The sequence below is a fragment of the Bactrocera oleae genome, chromosome 3 (assembly GCF_042242935.1).
Source record: "Bactrocera oleae isolate idBacOlea1 chromosome 3, idBacOlea1, whole genome shotgun sequence".
In the NCBI taxonomy this organism is placed as follows: domain Eukaryota; kingdom Metazoa; phylum Arthropoda; class Insecta; order Diptera; family Tephritidae; genus Bactrocera; species Bactrocera oleae.
This window is the reverse complement of record NC_091537.1, coordinates 53,855,012-53,875,557: the sequence shown is the minus strand read 5'-3', so window position 1 is coordinate 53,875,557 and position 20,546 is coordinate 53,855,012. Positions and strand designations below refer to the sequence as shown.

General features: G+C 36.1%; 1 protein-coding gene and 1 long non-coding RNA gene across 5 annotated transcripts in view; one reads left to right on the top strand and one right to left on the bottom strand.

Moving 5' to 3' along the window:
* Window positions 1-15,146, top strand: part of hgo (homogentisate 1,2-dioxygenase) — a 41,098-nt gene extending 25,952 nt beyond the window's left edge. For 2 of the 4 annotated variants that reach the window (XM_036372655.2, XM_036372656.2), the window contains exons 5-8: window positions 4,893-5,020; window positions 7,090-7,371; window positions 9,714-9,895; window positions 14,875-15,146. In XM_036372655.2, coding sequence (XP_036228548.1) covers window positions 4,893-5,020; window positions 7,090-7,371; window positions 9,714-9,895; window positions 14,875-15,003 — 721 coding nt within the window. In that variant the 3' untranslated portion in view covers window positions 15,004-15,146. Of the gene's footprint in view, window positions 1-4,892; window positions 5,021-7,089; window positions 7,372-9,713; window positions 9,896-14,293; window positions 14,508-14,874 lie in introns of all 4 variants that reach the window. The other 2 variants (XR_004978614.2, XR_004978613.2) reach the window with 2 other exon arrangements.
* Window positions 4,892-20,546, bottom strand: part of LOC138856198 (uncharacterized) — a 23,591-nt gene continuing 7,936 nt past the window's right edge. The window contains exon 2 of the long non-coding RNA XR_011395289.1: window positions 4,892-5,338. This is a non-coding gene — a long non-coding RNA (uncharacterized lncRNA). The remainder of the gene's footprint in view (window positions 5,339-20,546) is intronic.

The window sequence follows — 20,546 nt, the reverse complement described above, 5'->3', positions numbered from 1 at the left end:
ACCTGCTCTCGACAGCCTTATCCCACGGTGCTCAAAAGCACAGCGGATCAAATCAATGCGTTATTCAGCGCCTCCAAAATTCCAGGCATTTTTCAGTACCGATTGGTAGTGTGGAATGGACACACTAACCCCCTTGGTTGGGTTAGAGGCCTATCTAAAACCTCTTCCGTACTTTGGGTCCGGCACCCGGTTGCAATGCAACTCCACATTCAACTGACAAAACTTCAGTTCTTCCCGCATTAAGGTATCAACCACAACCACCACGATACTCCCGAAGGGTCAGTCCGCATGAGCAGGTTGGAGCAAACTCAAAGGGACCTTTTCCCCATGCTACCAGAATTAAGCCTCCGGTCAGACCTCGTAGCCAACTACCAGTTGAGCTTCTATACTGCTCTGGACTAGTTACCAGTGTTGGACCCCATACGCATATTGCACCCACACACCTTTCAAGCAAGAAGCTGACCCTAATTCCCAGTTAAACGCCGACAATAGTCCCAACGGTCTTGCCACCTACTCCTGATCCTATCATCTAGAAGTTTCTTATTCCCAAGATATTCCTCCTTCTCCACCTCACCATCGGAAATCCAGTCATTCCGCAGCAATGACACACTCAAGCCCCTTCTTAACCAGAATGCAACAGCTCGCTGTATGACAATCAGTTCTAGAGGGGGTGCACCTAATAAAACCTGCAGCACATCCGTAGAAACGGTGTGACATACGAGCAAACATGCAAGCTCACGGTGCACCGAGAGCAGTTTTCGGCGACCCAAGAACGTTATCGCTGATTCCCACCATATTGCGGCTCCTTAAGTGGCATAAGCCACAAATAAACTACGATATATGGTGCAAACAGCACGGCGTCCAAGGCCCCAATCGCTCCTCAAGATGCATCACACTTTACCTACGATTGCCTGCAGTTGCTTCTTCAGATTCGCCAAGTGGACGAACCGGCTACAATCTGCCCTGAGGCAGCCACGAGCCACTCCGATCTCCACATATGCCAAGGACATATTTGTTAATATTCTCTCTAACAACACTCTGAACGTAGAACCAAGCATCCTCTAAGCTGCGTCCTTTCCTGAACCCATACTGCCTATTCGACCACATACACGCGATTGCTCCTGAAGCCGTTCCATCATAACTCTTTCCAGCACTTTTTAAAGTACTGGAAGAAGTCTGATGTCCCGATAAGGACGAAGATTGGTTCTGATCTTATCAGGGGACTTCAGGAGAGGAACACCCCTAGAAATTTTCCACTCGCCTCGAAAATAACCCGCCCACACTCACTTATCATAAATGGCCTCCAAGTATTCCGGAATGAACTTCCACATCTCTCCGTTCAAACCATCAAAACCTGGGGACTGTTTAGACCACGTGTACCCCAACTTCCCTATAATGGAGCCCCCGCACACTCTCTCCACGTTGACAACATAGAAGAGACCCAAGCAGATACTATAACCATAATTTGTATCAAATTATGATCATTCAATCCCCACCCTCCCATAACCTCCCATTTAGCTACAAAGGCCCTAGCTGCTGCCTGATTCATAAGCGATACGTCAATGTCACCCACGCCCCTAGGCCCATTATGAGGGAGTTTGGTTAACCGCCCCACCGCTCTTAATCGGCTTAACCTCGTGGATCTTCCAACCGAGGGAAGGTCCCATCTCCTACACGACTTTCTTAATAACTTCCTTAGAGGAAGTTGCAGGCCCCTTACTCCTGACCACAACAGGTCTCAACAGGCCTCGACGTCACCGGTGCAATCGCCTCCAGTACAAGGGCTGGAGCGCAGGCATCGGTGCCGATGGAGCCGGCATTGACCTGCCCGGCGGCGAGGGGTGTCTCCCACAGCTTCCTCTCAGGGCATCAACCCGGCCGGGAAGATGGGCATTCTCGGTAATTGCCGTCATTACGAGTGCTTCATATTTCGAAGCAAGCTTCAGGCCCTTTGCGGTCCCTATCGCAAAACTATCCCCCCGAAAACTAAGCCACTTAGTAATACGTCATACGCTTTACGGCCGCAACATAGCTAACCGTACCGTCCTCGACAACGATACCCTCTTAGGAGCTTGTCGGTTGCTCGCGCCACCCTTGCTCGAACTCGCCTTGTTAGCGCTCGATTCCTTAGCGCCCACATCAACGCTCGCAAAACTCTTTTCACCCTATCCCGACTTTGCGGGGCGAACAGCCGCTTTTTCAGCGGTGTCACCTTTGCCGCGTACACTACCGCACCCGCTCGAACCCTCTTCACCGCAAGTTTTTCCCGGCGACCCCAAACGCGCCTTCCGCCGTGTCGGGGACCTTTCCGGTAGCCCCGAGCGAGGGACTTAACCCTCCTCTTCCGTGGTGGAGGCATTTTTGCCTTCGGACACCCTTTGGTAGGCTGATCCGCCGAACTTATCACTGACGCAGGTGTTTGTTTGAACAAATGCCGAAACAACTGCTCGCCAGGTTCGTGCAACTGAACGCGCTGGAAAAGGTGTCTCTAGCGCAGACCCGCTCTATAGCAGCGACGACCCAAGCACTGGGTACAGCCCACAACAACAACCAAAGGTCTGGACACTTAATTGACCGCCGGACGGATCAAAGTGCCCGTGACGGCCGCGAGTCGATCGATGATATGTGAGTAAAATTGCAAATTGATTATCAGTACAAATATATTCCGAGCAATTGCTAGATATTGTGAATAATAGAATAGAAATGCAACAAAATACGCCATGCATTAAACTGCTGTTCATGAAGCAAAATATGTATTAATTGAGTATTATTCCGGAAATAAAAATTAATTACTTAGATCATAATTGGCGCAGTAATCGGCCACAATGAAGATGTTAACGAAATTAATTTCCAGATACAACGTTGTTGCTAGGTGTTCTGATGTATTTTCACGTAACTTTATGTAAATCACTAATCGGTTTGCGGGTAAGAGTGAGCATTGTTTTTTAATAATTATACATTTTTAATAAAGAATAATCTAAAAGGCTACATAATTCAGTAATGAGGGACCGACTTATCACTATAAAACCACATAAAATCCGATAACTAAATTGAACTAAAAAAAAAAGTAAGATCTTTAAAAGAAACTTTAAAATTAGTTGTTAATTTGATGAAGAATATTTGTGACAACAAACACTTTCAAAATTTCTTCCTTGAGGCACTTTGTTCATTCCACGAATTCATGTATTTGATATATTGTATTCATTCTTCTGAGGATCTTTATATTGTATCTGAGCGAATGCGCACATTCACTAGCGCACACTTGACCGAGCTTTTTGATAGATACCCATGGAACTTTTCTTATATTTTATTATAAAAAACTTAGTTTGCCGTGGTGTGAACATAACTTCACAGCAATATGAAAATTTTTGTTCAGATGAGATGAGTTAGAATTTTATATATTTTTATTTAAAAAGAAGTGGACAACACAATGTCGCAATCATGTATATAAATTAGATATTGGTTATTGTTCCATTTCTAACGTATTCACGACTTTCCCCTTTGCCTTTTGGAGATAAACAGGGTGCACACACTTCACCACTGCGCACGCTTTCCCTAATATCTACTTATATTATGTTTATTTGGGCTTAATATCAACTAAAAGAAAATTGTAGCAATCGCTTTCAAATGTTGAAGGAATGTTCAAAGTATAATCCCTGTGCATTTTTAAATCTCCTATAAAGTTTTCGTTATCCATAAATAAAATTTTTCTACATTGAATAGTATATTAAACAAGTACGGAAGGGCTAAGTTCGGATGTAACCGAACATTTTATACTCTCGCAAAGTCAAAAGGGATACTTGTTATAGATTTCTTTGTGAATCTAGCCGCCTTGTTCTATGTTGACCGATACTTTCGGTAAAAAGTCAACTATAGGCACGGGGTCCACATATTCAGTACTTAGGGGCTTGAACAGTTTTGGTTCAATTTCGATAATTTTCGGCCACAAGGTGGCATAATTTAAACTTATTATTCACGCAAAGTTTTACGCCGATATAATCATTGTTGCTTGATTTGGATACTGGAAACTGAAAAAATCAGATAAAATTTAAAATGATGTTATATGGGAAATAGGCGTGGTTGTAATCCGATTTCGCCCGAATATTATGTACCGAATTTGGTTGAAATCGGTTAAGCAGATCCCAAGATATGGATTTTCACCTAAAAGTGGGCGGTGCCACGCCCACTACAAAATTTTGAACGTGGTTCCTATAAAATCATCTTATATGGTACTTTTTAACAGTACCATTATATGGGGAGTGGGCAGGGTTGTCACCCGATTTCACCACACCGTCGATAGAGATGCTAAAAACATTTGTTCCCAGTTTGTTATTATAGCTTCAGTGGTATAGGAGATAAGAGTCTTGTATCTTGTTGTGGAGCTTAGTTATAGCAATTTATTTGTTTTTGATTAATGACGTTTTGTGGGCGTGGCAGTGGTCCGATTACCCCCATTTTCAATATCGTATTACGGTACCAAGAAACATGTGTACCAAGTTTCATAAAGATATCTCAATTTTTACTCAAGTTACAGCTTGCGCGGACGGACGGACAGACAGTCACCGGAATTTCAACTCGTCTCTTCATCCTGAATTTATATATACATAACCCTATATCTAACTCGATTAGCTTTAGGTGATACAAACAACCGTTAGGTGAACAAAACTATTATACTCTGTAGCAACAAGTTGCGAGAGTATAAATATATCGTAATTTATACCTGGGCACAGCAACACTTCTTTAATTTATTAAAATATAATTGACGAATTATTTATGGATATAAAATATATTTTAAGTCATCGTATTTATTAAATTTACCCTCAAATCGTGAAACATTATAAAAATATAATAATAAAATAAATAATTCATATTTTTTATACCGCTGTTTTAAGGGGATACATTCTTGAGGTTTATAACAATCACTTCCAACTCCCGGAACTAGGACCAATAGGAGCAAATGGATTGGCTAATTCGCGCGATTTTCAAACTCCTGTTGCGTTGTTTGAAGATAACGATGAAGGTTTGTACGAAAATATGTACTTACAGCTTGAATTCATATATTTTTTGAAATAAGTTACATGTTCTTTTGTTATGATTTGCAAGTTGAACTTGAATTTAGAAACATCTTCAATTTTATAACTAATTATTAATACATATGTATATATATTTTTTATAATTAATCAGTTACATTATATCACACACTTTCTTATATAGCGTCATCTTTATCATATATAGAACATAATATCTTCTAGCAGCGCCATTTGTGATTGATACTGACTTTGCTTGTAGCATTCAAGATCTGAATTATATTCCTCTTCTGTTTTCAGAAATATCAATGCTGAAATAAGTGTATAGTTATAACACGATACATATAGCAAAGTATATATTGAAATCATTAATTTTTATAACTGAATCACATATTGCTAATCGAAATATTCTCTCCTAGTTGCACTTAGAGCGCTCCCTCAGACATAGTTTGCCAATTAATACCTTGCATAGGAGAAAAACATGAAAATTTAGTTTTGATTTTAATAACAAGTTTTATCATAAAATTATCTCTAAAAATTTCTGAATACTTGTTTCCTGAGAGCTATGAAAAATATTAAAAAACGGTAGTCTGTTTTGTGAAGGTTTGTCACCTTTGAGCTCGAGTAAATTTATTGCGGGAAGATAAGGAGTTGTAGGAGAAAATGAAAGAAGCTGTACTTTGGGGCAGTACGTACTACTCGTACCCTAATAGCGAAAACTTCTGTCTGAAGAAACTTCAACAATCCAGTTACTTAAATTTAAGCATGACAGAAAGCTCCTTACAGAAGACCCTTCCCCAATCACCCTTCTAGCTTTGACCCATACGTGAGCAGGGAAAAAGTCACCAGGAGTAGCCTGTAAGACGCAGTGGTCAAAGTTTTCAGGGATGCAAGGACAAGGCAGAGTAAGGTAAAAGAACACAGTAAGTTTATTTCTGGCCAAAAAAACAAGGTCTCGTTCTACCTGTATTACTGGCCGACAAGAGTCTGTGGAACCTTGTCCGTATTCCATAGATGCCGCTGCTGCTTAACCACGGCTCCTGGATTAGCTATCCAGTTGTTTGTAACACCAAAAACTAATCGAGATATTGAATGATCAGAATGAGTTGAAACCAGGGTGTCCGTCAGTCCGTTCGTCTGTGCAAGCGATTACTTCAGAATAAATTGAGATTTTTTGATGAAACACGTGCTGCTTGACACGCCCAAAAACGAGCTTAATCGAAAACCTACTCTTTTATCTTTTTACCTTATATATAATGGTTAATCTGGTAGGTATCTTAATGAAACTCAGAGAGTATTTTCTTTTGATAATGATATTTCGTATTACAAGAACGGGGTAAAATATAATCAATATATTCTCTACCCCCATATACCCTATATAAGAATTTTTTCATGTTGGCTCTATTCCGCATGTATCGGTCAATATGTAAGATATCTTAGCAAAATTAAGTGAATGTACAAGTATGTATATCACTTGATATACTATACTTTAATGCCGAAAATGAGTGAAATAAGTCCGCGAATTACTCCCTAGCCTATATAGTAAATATAATGATTTTCGTTAGTCTAGCAGACTTTATGCCTTAATGCTCTATGAATGTGTGAATTATTTTCACAAAATTGCGGGAAAACATGTCCTCGAATATACCTTAGCAATGCTAAACATTTATAAATTGAGTCCTGACCTTCCTACACCCGACTTTAAAACGTTTATGTGGGTTAACATATGTGATGTTTTAATGAACTGAAGTGTACAAGATTTTTAAACCACAATGCCCTTTTATAATGATTTCCGAACCAAATTGTAGAAATGACTTTACACTAACAATTTTTAAATGTAGCAACTTTAAAAAATTAATATTTTCATAACCTTTCTAAATAAATTAAAAGTTATAAAAAATATTGAACAGTTCAAATAAAATACTTCTGAGATGTTTTTCGAGGTACTGATAATTTTAATAATAAAATATTTCATCTTCGCGAGACATTTCAAACGCAATCTTAAGTATATTACATACTAATAAATTCCAACACTAAAAAAAATGCATGACAATTTTTTTAGATTTCCAGGTTATCTGCAAGTACCAAGGACAGCTTTTTTCTGCTAAACAATCTCATTCACCATTTGATGTTGTAGCATGGCATGGAAATTATGTCCCTTTCAAGTATGATTTATCAAAATTTATGGTCATAAATTCTGTCAGCTATGACCATTGCGATCCAAGCATCTTTACGGTTCTCACTTGCCCAAGCTTTAGCCCAGGCACTGCTATTGCGGACTTTGTAATATTTCCACCAAGATGGGCTGTACAAGAGCATACTTTCCGGCCGCCATATTATCACAGTAAGTTAGTTTCAAATTTTGCAGTACGTAAAAGTAATGTAATGACAAAAGAGATATTCAGCGTTGTTGTGGAGTCCAAAACAGATTTGCTTACTTGTCAGAATTGCAAGCCAAATTTGCTTGTCGCTTAAAATCGTACAGGATGTTTTATTGGAACAAATTGGAAAATAAGAACAAAAATCTAAAAGTATTAATAGTTTTTGCCATCAAATCGACTATCTTTTTAAAACACTTTAGAATTTTTCTTTCAAGTTGTTACCACAGATGCTCGATAACATTCATAACAACACTTTTTAATACTTTTGGGCAATTATAGGGTGCACATGACCGTGCATTAAATACACAGTATTTAGGGTCGTTGTTCGCGTAAAACTTAAATTCACATTTTCTCAACACTTGGTATGAAATTTTCTTTGAGAATATCTATGTGGCCATACTGGTTCGTATTTTGTGGTAAAAACCAAATTACCGACTGGGTCTGTTGATATACAGCCCCATACCTTTACGTATCCTTCTCCCTGTTTGACTGATAACAAGCTATTCAAGCGAGCGGTTCATTCATGAAGTTTGTTTTTACAAAGAACTCTTGTTACTTTTGAATCACTGAATTCCGTTTCCAAGTAAATTTTAAGCTCGGTGTTGATTTTTGGGGCGGATATTCTTGGGTTTTCCTTCACTTTGTGTATTATCCATTTCTCATCATTAGGGGTCAGCTTCCTATTCGACCGGGTTTTGACTTTATTAAATGTTCTGACACCTTTGAAAGCTTCAAAATAACACAGTACATAACTTAAAAGGCAAAATCTGTACACTTTCAATTCTAGAATTTGGGGGTTTCCCCAAAATCTATTTTAAATATTCCACTGTAAGATTTTAAGTGACGCCCTCTAGGTTTAAGCAAAACAGGAAGACCACCTTTTTTAACATATGTCAGCAACTATTTTCTTGTCTTGTTTCTGATAACAAAACCCATAAAATTGACACCCTATATGGAACATCAAACCAATAATACTATATCTGAATTCATGACACCTATTAAACTTTGTTTATTGGTTTCAATTCTGATTCCGACAACTATACGATTTCACACCACGCTTGATTGTTAGATAATACGAAGTAAGATAAACAAATAAGAGTAATGATATTCGAGATAATTTTGCAAAAGCTTTACTGTATTAAAGAGCCCTAGTAAGTCAAAAGAGTTGCAAGAAAAAAACAATCCTTAGGTTAAATTTCAACATAATATTAATAACTCCGCTTTGTTGTTTGTTTGGGAGCTGATAATCTACGATATCAAAATTGTGCTTTAACGCCAGGAAAGGCAAGGACGGGATCTTCGGCACAACGTTGGTAAATTCAGCCTCCATGACGAAACATCTCCAAATGGGTTCAAGCTGATCGACTACGCTGAGGTCCGAAATGAGGTCGTCTGTAGTACTATTGTTTTCGGATCGAAAACCTCAAAACTAGATCGATCATGTTATGATAGATGGACTATATGTCTCATGTATTTTTGATGTGCGACCGCTTTGACTCGGCCAACAGTCTTGAAGCAGCAGAGATATGCACCCATTTATCTACAAACTCAAGGATGGTTCGACGTCAACAAGCTGCAATCCCAACCGATAGCCGGACGGTTTTCTACTCAACTTGCACTCCTGCTCTCTGAGAGCACACATCAGCAACTCGGTATAAAGGAACTGTAGGACAGCAAATGAAACTATTAGTTTTCAAAAAGACAGAAAAAACAGACAGATAGTCTACCCCGCAATGTTGCGATCGAGCACAACACGAGCGGAGTGGGATAGATACCGAAAGTTGAAGACGGGAGCCAGACGCATTTGAAGGCAATTAACGAAAGAAACAGTGTGGTTTTAGACCTGAAAAGTCTACTATTCACAGGATATTCACCATCTTGGAAAATACCTGTGAAAAGAAGATCGACAGCACGAAAAGGAGCTGTCTCTATGCCGCTATGTCCGAATTTCGCATCCACACAAAATTTATACGGCTTCAACCACTCCTATCTCTCATATAACACCACATTAAATACTATCAGATTATTTCAATTAACAATACTTAATTTAAATTAATGAAGTTCTCGGAATAAAAATTCACACAAATGTGTTTTAAAGCTGAGTGAGTTCTTGACCTATATTATAAGTAAATACCAAATATAATTGTAATTCAATCACATTTTGAACAAAATATTTTAATATAAATATTTTTCCCCGAATTGCAAAATTACAACTTAAAAATTATTATGACTTGTTAAGAATTGAATTTAAATCGGATGAAGTTATTCTATTTTTTAGAACATACAATTTTATTTATACTTTTAGGAAACTGCATGTCAGAATTTATGGGGTTAATTATTGGTAAATACGAAGCAAAGGATAACGGTTTTTTGCCTGGAGGAGCTACTCTTCATTCCATTATGACACCACATGGTCCAGATTATCAATGCTTCGAGAATGCATCTCGTGCAGAGTTAGCACCTGAAAGGGTTGCTGAAAACACACAGGTAATATGATACTAAATGGTAACGCGTGTGAGTAATTTTCTAGTCCTTTTTCAATACTGCTAAAGGACTGTTGACTTATCGAGTCTGAATTTTGTATGAAATTGGGATCCCAGGAAGCATACATAATCATTTGTATTTTGTCCAAAGTATAATTCGATTTGTTACTAGTTCTGTTCACCTTACGGTTGTTTGTTTCACCTACAACTAATCGAGTTAGATAAACTGGTATGCAGATATAAATGATCAGGATAACAGGACGAGTTGAAATCCGGGTGTCTGTCAGTCCCTCTGTGGTTTAAAAATTTTTTGAAAAGTGGGCATGGCACACTAATAGGTTTAGTATACATACATCTCCCAAACCAATAAAATTATATCAACCAAATTTGCTCAAGGCAAATCTTTCCGCCACTTCCGCCGATGGTTTTAAAATGGCTGAACTCACCCACTCAACATAGCGGTTATGTTAGAAACTACAAAAAAGACCATAACTCACTAAATTAATGGATCAGAATCATTAAAGTTTACAGACGAGATGATACGGAAAGCTAGAGAATATCAAAATGTAATGCAAGAATTTCATACCTTTATCTGTCCCAATATACCCAATATAGTATAGATTCCAGTCTAAAGCCACCGTTTAGGTTTGTCAAAATGTGTAATATTTTAATGAAATTATAAACTTATAATAATGGTTTAACGCTGAATATAAATGGAGTTAATCTAAACCACGGATTTCCCGATTTCCGATTCTCTGGATGACGCTTCCGACATCAACTCAATATATTAAATTTAGGCTATTCTGTTGATTTTAAAACTGACGCGAAGGAAAATATAGCAATAAAACTAAGTGTTTGTGTGACCAATAATATAACTTAAAAAAAAGTTATCTTAATCCATTCACGATTTCGTCGAATAACGAAAGCTGAACTCTTTCACAGTATTTTCCAACATAGAGTTTGTCCAACATCTGAAGGTATTTCCCTGGCTTTGACCCTTGCAAGTAGCGAGAGTATAAAATGTTCAATTACACACCTTCCCAACTTGTTATTGATTTGGTTTGCACGAAAAGTTTAAATCGTCCAGTCCACATCGAATCAAATTTGATCCGATAGTATATCGTCATAAAAGGTGTTGAGGTAATTTTCTATCGATCTGATGCCAATACGAATAAGCACTGTCTTTTTAACGTTACGATGTTATCGTCATTAACAGAGATGGACGACTCGCATGAGGCAAGGTTTCGATGACTTCACTACCTTCATTGAAGCAAAATGACAAAATTTTCGCGAGAGCTGCTAAACACATACTTATTGACATAGAGAGATTAAACTAAATTAAACTAAACACAGGAACAGAAAAAAATTTTTGTCTTGATTTGCGGTTAAATGTGAAGTAAACAACCCCACTTCATGGATATTATTTTTAAATTTTTCTCTTCTGAACCAATTCTATCGCCAGACCTTAAGGCTCGATAAAATTTAGCAAGTAAGGTATTTTTCGAGGGTCACTCCGTCAGTATATAGTTCTCCCAGGAGAGATAGTTGAATAATTGAACTTTGTTCAACATTTAAATAGCTAAATTCCTTTTGGGTTAGTTAGTCTAGATCCTCACCGAGGATACCTAACGTAATAGTCCCCATCAGCAAAAAGGTGCTTACCAAGACTTTGGGGGAATGTTTTATAGTACTTTGGAAGTAGGTACATTGCGGCTATAAATACATCATACCGTTACGTAGTTATGAGTTTTTGGTAAAGTGAGTTTCATAAATTAACCATTTGTAAATGTTATGTGACTTTAGGAACAAATTTATTTCATTAGGTATTTTACAATAACTTGTAAATTTTCGCCTTACTAGTATTCATGTTATTAAAACTCGAACAGTGGGCTTAAGCAACTGAACTTCGGCTTTTATTACTTGGCGTATTATTTTTTACTGAGTATTTGTTTTTATTTATATTATTGTTTGGGGGTTTTGGTTTTTCTATTCTTTTGTCTTAAATGAATACATGGTCAAGAAAATATTGTCAAAAAGAAGTCGGCGCGTTACCGATAAATAGACATTTTTAGACGACGAAATTACTTCTTTGACCACTGTTTTATACTCTCGCAACATGCTGATAGAGTGTTAACGTGCAACCGATAATTTGAGTAAAAATTAAGATATTTTTATGAAACTTTGTGTACAGGTTTCTTGGCACCATCAGAGTGTTGGTATTGCAGATTGGTGGAATCGGACCACTGCCGCGACAACAAACCGCCATTTATCGAAACAAGCCATAACAAAGATGCTTTGAAAATGTTATAAAGAGGCGGTTTTCTCCATCTAATAGGTTTAATGTACATATCTCACAATCCGCTAACTATTTATCAACCAAATTTGCTCAAGCCAAACCTTTTCGCCACCGAGAACGGGTGAAATAGAAAGATAACTCCATCCACTCCAATTGTCGAAATCAGACGAATACGTAGATTCCAGTGCATATGGCAAACTTTTACTGAAAATATCAGTCAATCTATAGTTATATATTGAAATTTTGGAAAGAAACTATTTCCGTAGCTAACAGAATAACATATTTTGCGTTTGTTGAAGTTTTTGCGGTTTTGCTTATTAAAAACTTCTTCATTAGTGAGTATTTTTTTCATTTCTGAAAAGAATATTTTATGGCCAATGACGTTGTCAGAAGATGACCAGATGACTGAGAAAGCTTTCATGTGGAGATCATTTGGAATAAGACTTGGCATTGATCCGGTATATATATTAGTATATCTATTTAACTCTACATAAATTTCTGTTTTCTAAGGGATTTCTGAATTGGTTCGAACCACTCGAGGACGACCACTCTTCAAATGACATCAACTGTAGACGTTTTATAATATTTATTAAGTTTTCCCACGCTTATGTAAGGTAATCACTGTAATACGATTTTCTTTAGCTCCCCACTCCATTGTTAATAAGCGGAGGCAAACATTGAATTGATTACTATACTATATGTATATAAGAATTGATTATTATACTATATGTACAATATATACTATAGTATATACAGATTATGACAATTTCAGACTTAAGTCATTTCATAAAATATATGTCTAGGATTGGCTTCGAAAAAATTTAACTTTTTTTATCGCCACTCTCATATTACGATATGGCTGAACTTCAACGTATATTTATTGTTGTTGTTGTTGTCGAAACAGTAATCGAATAATTTTTATACATTAGTACGGCTAATGGAAATATGTCCTGCATTTTGTGTTATAAGATATTTAAATAAAATGAATATATTTTTAAACTAAACGCATTTAACTTTATAGTAAAATAAAATTAATAAAGAAACACGAACTTGTTTACCGAAACGATGAATTAAACAAGTAAAATAGTGTTTAGTTCGTGTGTAACCGAAGATTTTATACTATCATAATTTGCATAGATCAAAGGCGAGGAAATAATTTTAGAAGTTGCAAAATATTATATAAAAATCTAAGCGATGCGTGGACTGATTACATAAATTTTTGGCATTACTAAAATATACCCAAAAACATGTTTCCACGCAATTTTATAACGATAATCGTTTTAGGTATAAAATGGGAGCTGGCGACCAATTTCACGAATTTTAAGCATTAAACTAAAGAATATCCCATATTAACTTGTTCTTAATTTTACTAAGTTATCTTACTTGTTGTCCGCTATATAATGTATAAACCAACCCGAACTTTGTATTTTTTATATTAGATCTATGGTGTATTATTTTAGGTATAGGTATGCTATATAAAAATATTATCTTCCAATTTGAATACTAGATCTCACAGATTAACCAATATTTCGGTAAAAATTTAGCCGTAGGAACTGGGGTCGATATATTTCCAAAAAGTTTTGACTGACATGACATATTTTAAAGGCATTATTTGTAAACACTTCTATCCCGTTATATGGTATTCTTTGATTCTTGAACTGTATACTGGAACCTGAAAGAATCAGATCCTGTTGCATGAGAAGTAGGCATGGGTGGGGTCCGATTTCGCCCATTTAGTACACAGTGGTATAGGAATCTCAGGACAATGTTATACATGGAATTTGGTTGAAATTAGTCGATCCGTTCTTGAGATATGAGATTCACCTAAAGGTGAGCTGTGACACGCCCATTATCCAATTTGATACCGGCTCCTATAAAACCCTTCCGTATCTTCTGGCTGTGAAATTTAATACTTTTGACTTATTTATTTAGTAAAATATTGCGGCTTCCAAGACAACCATTACATGGGAAGTGGGCGGGCTTATCATTCAATTTTACCCATTTTCACACTGTCGAAGGAGACGCCAAGAAGACTTGTGCTGGACGAATTTTGCTAATACATCTTTAGTGGTTTGTGATACATACATATTATATATATTTTTTAAGTTTCAGATTGACCTGATGTTTCGCAGTTTTGGATTCGCTGGTGACAGAGTTGAATAAAGTAGTAAATTTTGGTCAGCTTTCAGGACTATTAAACAATTGTACCTTCTGTAAAGCGCTTGTACTACTTATAAACACTTTTTTTAGACAAAGTGGACTCACCGAATGCCGCAGACAATATTTCGAGTGCCTTGGAGTACTTTATTCCATTTCTAACGTAAAATTTAATACATATTCTTTGATCCAATTATTTCAAAAGTCAGAAATCGAAGAGCACACAAAATCGTGACTAACCTCTTGTCAAAAACAAACTACTAATCGAAATTGGCTTCTACTGCACGCACATGATAAACATACGTGTCCGATTATAACAAAATATCGATAATTGAATGTGCGCAGTCCGCGAAAAATCAAAATTCCCTTTTTCCTTTGAACACACCTCGTACTATACTAATATCATTTCTATACAAAAATAGTCATTACAACAAGAAATAAGTTTGATCCTAAAATTCTACTCTTTATATTTATATATTCGAAATTCAGTTTTATCTAACATGAATTGATTATTTTTCTTTGATTTACAGGCTTTTATGTTCGAATCATCGCTGAACCTAAGAATAACAAAGTGGGCAGAAAAAACTTGTCAAAAATTGGATGAGCAGTATTTTGAATGCTGGAAAGGATTGAAGAAAAATTTTAATAATTATTCTTGATATTTTTACGTTGGAAGTGAACTTTGAATGATAGAAACCACTGAACCAGAATTATGCTTTAAATTTAAAATTAAGTTAAAAAGGCTAAATTTCAAAATAAAAAAATAGATCTTAACTGACTAATATACGATGTTATGGCTTAACTATTGCTTTAGCATTATTTTCTTTTACTTAAACTTACTGAAACTTGGCACACGAGTTGCGTGGCACTTTGGGTAGGTAGCTATTGGAAATGAGCGAAGTCGGAATGTTGTCACGTCCACAAATTGCCTTTAGTCGAAAAACTGTTAAGCCTATGAATATAACTGTTGTTTAAAATTTTTTTGTTAAGTAGGCGTGGCTCTGTCTCTCTTCCCCTAATAGGTTTAAAGTACATATGTATTTCACAAACGACTAAAGACATTTAAAACAAACTTGTTTGGACAATGTCCGTCCACTTTTAAGTGAGTTTCTGTGTCTCAAGGACAATTCAACCAATTTTAACCAACCTTGGTGCATATCAATGTATTGGCATCTTTATCTTACGGTATAAAAACGAAATTAGACTTAAACCATGTATACTTGCACATAATTTACATTTCTTTATAACACAATTTTAAATTCCATCTAATTTTTTTATTTACAATATCTAAATAAAACACCTATGAAGATATCTTACATCGGAAAATTGTCGAAATCGGATCACTAGTTTTGGAGGCCCAGATACCTAATATAAAGACGTCAGTTTCTATGGCTGACTTTTCGCATACCAATTCTGATTTTCAACGGTGTCACAGAATCTGATTGGATTTTCTTTTCGAACATACGCAAAACCAATATTCGAATCAGTATACTAATGTGAAAAGACTTGCAAATTAATTAATTTGGTAGCAATTCTATTATAGTTTACAATGAACTTTTTGGCATCAAATCGATGCATGTTTTATAAAACACTTTTCTTTCAAGTTGATACCACAGTTGCTCGATAACATTCATAACAACACTTTTTAATACTTTTGGGCAGTTATAGGGTGCACACATCCGCGTAAAACTTAAATTCACATTTTCTCAACACTTGGTATGAAATAACCGACTGCGTGTGTTGATATACAGCCTCATACCATCATGTATCCTCCTCCCTGTTTGACTGATAACAAGCTATTCAAGCGAGCGGTTCATTCATGAAGTTTGTTTTAATAAAGAACTCTCGTTACTTTTGAATCACTGAATTCCGTTTCCAAGTAAATTTAAGCTCGGTGTTAATTTTTGGGGCGGATATTCTTGGGTTTTCCTTCACTTGGTATATTATCCATTTCTCATCATTAGGGGTCAGCATCTCATTCGACCGAGTTTTGACCTTATTAAAGGTTCTGAAACCTTTGAAAGCTTCAAAATAACACAATAGATAACTTAAAAGGCAATATCCGTACACTTTCAATTCTAGCATTTGGGGGTTTCCCCAAAATCTATTTCAGCCCTGTATCGAACATCAAACCAATAATACTATATCTGAATTCATGACACCTATTAAATTTTTTTTATTGGTTTCAATTCTGATTCCGACAACTATACGATTTCACACCACCCTTGATTGTTAGATTATAAGAAGTTATATAAATAAATAAGAGTTTTGATATTTTACTCGAAATAATTTAGCAATAGCTTAACAGTATTAAAGAGCCCGAATAAGTTAAAAGTGTTGCAAGAAAATAAAAACAATTTTTAGGTGAATTTTCAACATAATATTAATCAGGTATGTTATAGAATCGTATAGTTGTCGGAATCAGAATTGAAACCGATAAAAAAATGTAGCAGGTGTCATCAATTCAGATATTATTGGTTTGACGTTCGAAACAGAAGTTTTGGGTGTCACGGAAACCAATTTTATCGGTTTTATTATCAGAAACAAAGCAAGAGGATTTTTCCTGACTGATTTTTGAAATGTAAGTTAAGAAAATAATTTATATTATTGTTACATTTTATTTTATCGTTATTTCTATAGGGGAAAACATGAGAATAAACAAGTAAGGAAGGGCTAAGTTCGGATGTAACCGAACATTTTATACTCTCGCAAAGTCAAATGGTATACTCGTTTGAGATTTCTCTGTGGATTGACTGATTTTTTCGGTAGAAGGTCAATTATAGGCATTGGGGTCCACATATTTAGTACTTAGGGGCTTGAACAGTTTTAATTCGATTTAGACAATTTTTGGTCACAAGGTGGCATACTTTAAACGTATTATTCACGCAAAGTTTTACCCCGATATAATCATTGTTGCTTGATATGCATACTGGAAAGTGAAAGAATCAGATGGAATTGAAAATGGTGTTATATGGGAAATAGATGTGGTTGTAATCCGATATCGCCCATTGTCGCACTATAACATAAAAAACATGAAAAGAACGTTATGCACCGAATTTGGTTGAAATCGGTTAAGCAGATCCCAAGATATGAGTTTTCACCTAAAAGTGGGCGGTGCTACGCCCACTGACTAATTTTGAACGCGGTTCCTATAAAGTCATCTCATACCACCCAGAGATAAAATTATTATAACATTAGCGGTATAGAAGATATGCACATTAAACCTATTAGGGGCGGGACCACGCCCACTCTAAAAAAATGTTAACTACAGATGCCCCTCCCTATTGTGATCCTGTATACCAAATAAGTTGTATCTTGTTGTAAAGTTTAGTTGTGGCAAATTATTTGTTTTTGAATAATGGCGTTTTGTGGGAGTGGCAGCGGTGCGATTACGTCCATCTGCAATACCAACCGTCCCACGGTACAATGAAACATGTCTACCAAGTTTCACAAATATATCTCAATTTTTACTCAAATTAGAGCTTGCACGGACGAACGGACAGACAGTCACCCGGATTTCAACTCGTCTCTTCATCCTGATCATTTATATACAGTGGCGAGCAGAATTGAGTGCATGTTTACAAAACTGACTTTCATCACCCATAAAAATAAAACCACACAAGCAAATCCAAATTTTTATTTATTTTATTTTTATTATTTAAATTGTAACAAATTCTAGTAAAGAACAATGACTAATTAGAAAAATTCCATAATTATCGAGTTTATGGAAAAAATCAAGATATTATATTTTAAGAGAATTTACAAAACAAACGTAATTTAACACCCAAATGAGTCTTTATTATGTGATATAAATCTTTAAAGTAAGCATGTATACAAACATACAAGTAAATGCAAGCCAAATTTCACATGCGACTCCCCTGGTGCAGCAAGTGGATTACTGTGCTCTTTTTATATATTTCTTTTATTTTTATACTCTCGCAACCTGTTGCTACAGAGTATAATAGTTTTGTTCACTTAACGGTTGTTTGTATCACCTAAAATTAATCGAGTTAGATATAGGGTTATATATATATAAATGATCAGGATGAAGAGACGAGTTGAAATCCGGGTGACTGTCTGTCCGTCCGTGCAAGCTGTAACTTGAGTAAAAATTGAGAAATCTTTATGAAACTTGGTACACATGTTTCTTGGTACCGTAAGACGGTTAGTATAGAAAATGGGGGTAATCGGACCACTGCCACGCCCACAAAACGCAATTAATCAAAAACAAATAAATTTCCATAACTAAGCTCCAGAACAAGATACAAGACTCTTATTTGGTATACAGGATCACATTAGGGAGGGGCATCTGCAGTAAAATTTTATTTCAAAGTGGGCGTGGTCTCGACCCCTAATAAGTTTAATGTGCAGATCTCCTATACCACTGAAGCTATAATAGCAAACTGGGAAGAAATGTTTTTAGCATCTCTATCGGTGTGGTGAAATCGGGTAACAACCCTGCCCACTCCTCATATAACGGTATTGTTAAAAAGTACTAAAAGCGCGATATATCAAGCACTAAACAAGCCAGAGACGTTAAATTTTGTCTTTGGGATGGTAGGAGATAACTTTAGAGGAACCTCGTTCAAAATTAGACGTTGCACCACCCACTTTTAGGTGAAAACCCATATCTTGGGATCTGCTTAACCGATTTTAACCAAATTCGGTGTGTAATGTTCTTGTTATATTTCTATGCCATTGCGCGAATGGGCGAAATCGGACTACAACCACGCCTATTTCCCATATAACACCATTTCCAATTCCATCTGATTCTTTCACTTTCCATTATGCATATCAAGCAACAATGATTATATCGGGGTAAAACTTTGCGTGAATAATACGTTTAGAGTATGCGACCTTGTTACCAAAAATTTTCTAGATCGAACCAAAACTGTTCAAGCCCCTAAGTACTAAATATGTGGACCCCAGTGTTTAAAGTTGACCTTCTACCGAAAATATCAGTCAATCCACAAAGAAATCTCAAACGAGTATACCATTTGACTTTGCGAGAGTATAAAATCCTCGGTTCGGTTACATCCGAACTTAGCCCTTCCTTACTTTTTATTTATATTATTGTTTGAGGGTTTTGGTTTTTCTATTGATTTGTCTTAAATGAATACATGGTCAAGAAAATATTGTCAAAATTTGAAGTCGTCGCGTTACCGATAAATAGACATTTTTAGACGACGAAATTACTTCTTTGACCACCGTTTTATACTCTCGCAACATGCTGATAGAGTGTTAACGTGCAACCGATAGTTTGAGTAAAAATTAAGATATTTTTATGAAACTTTGTGTACAGATTTCTTGGCACCATCAGAGTGTTGGTATTGCAGATTGGTGGAATCGGACCACTGCCGCGACAACAAACCGCCATTTATCGAAGTAAGCCATAACAAAGATGCTTTGAAAATGTTATAAAGAGAGGGTTTTCTCCATCTAATAGGTTTAATGTACATATCTCACAAGCCGCTAACTATTTATCAACCAAATTTGCTCAAGCCAAACCTTTTCGCCACCGAGAACGGGTGAAATCGAAAGATAACTCCATCCACTCCAATTGTCGAAATCAGACGAATACGTAGATTCCAGTGCATATGGCAAACTTTTACTGAAAATATCAGTCAATCTATAGTTATATATTGAAATTTTGGAAAGAAACTATTTCCGTAGCTAACAAAATAACATATTTTGCGTTTGTGGAAGTTTTTGCGGTTTTGCTTATTAAAAACTTCTTCATTAGTGAGTATTTTTTTCATTTCTGAAAAGAATACTTTTATGGCCAATGACGTTGTCAGAAGATGACCAGATGACTGAGAAAGCTTTCATGTGGATATCATTTGGAATAAGACTTGGCATTCATCCGGTATATATATTAGTATATCACACACGAGGACGACCACTCTTCAAATGACATCAACTGTAGACGTTTTATAGTATTTATTAAGTTTTCCCACGCTTATGTAAAGTAATCACTGTAATACGATTTTCTTTAGCTCCCCACTCCATTGTTAATAAGCGGAGGCAAACATTGAATTGATTACTATACTATATGTATATACTATAGTATATACAGATTATGACAATTTCAGACTTAAGTCATTTCATAAAATATATGTCTAGGATTGGCTTCGAAAAAATTTAACTTTTTTTATCGCCACTCTCATATTACGATCTGGCTGAACTTCAACGTATATTTATT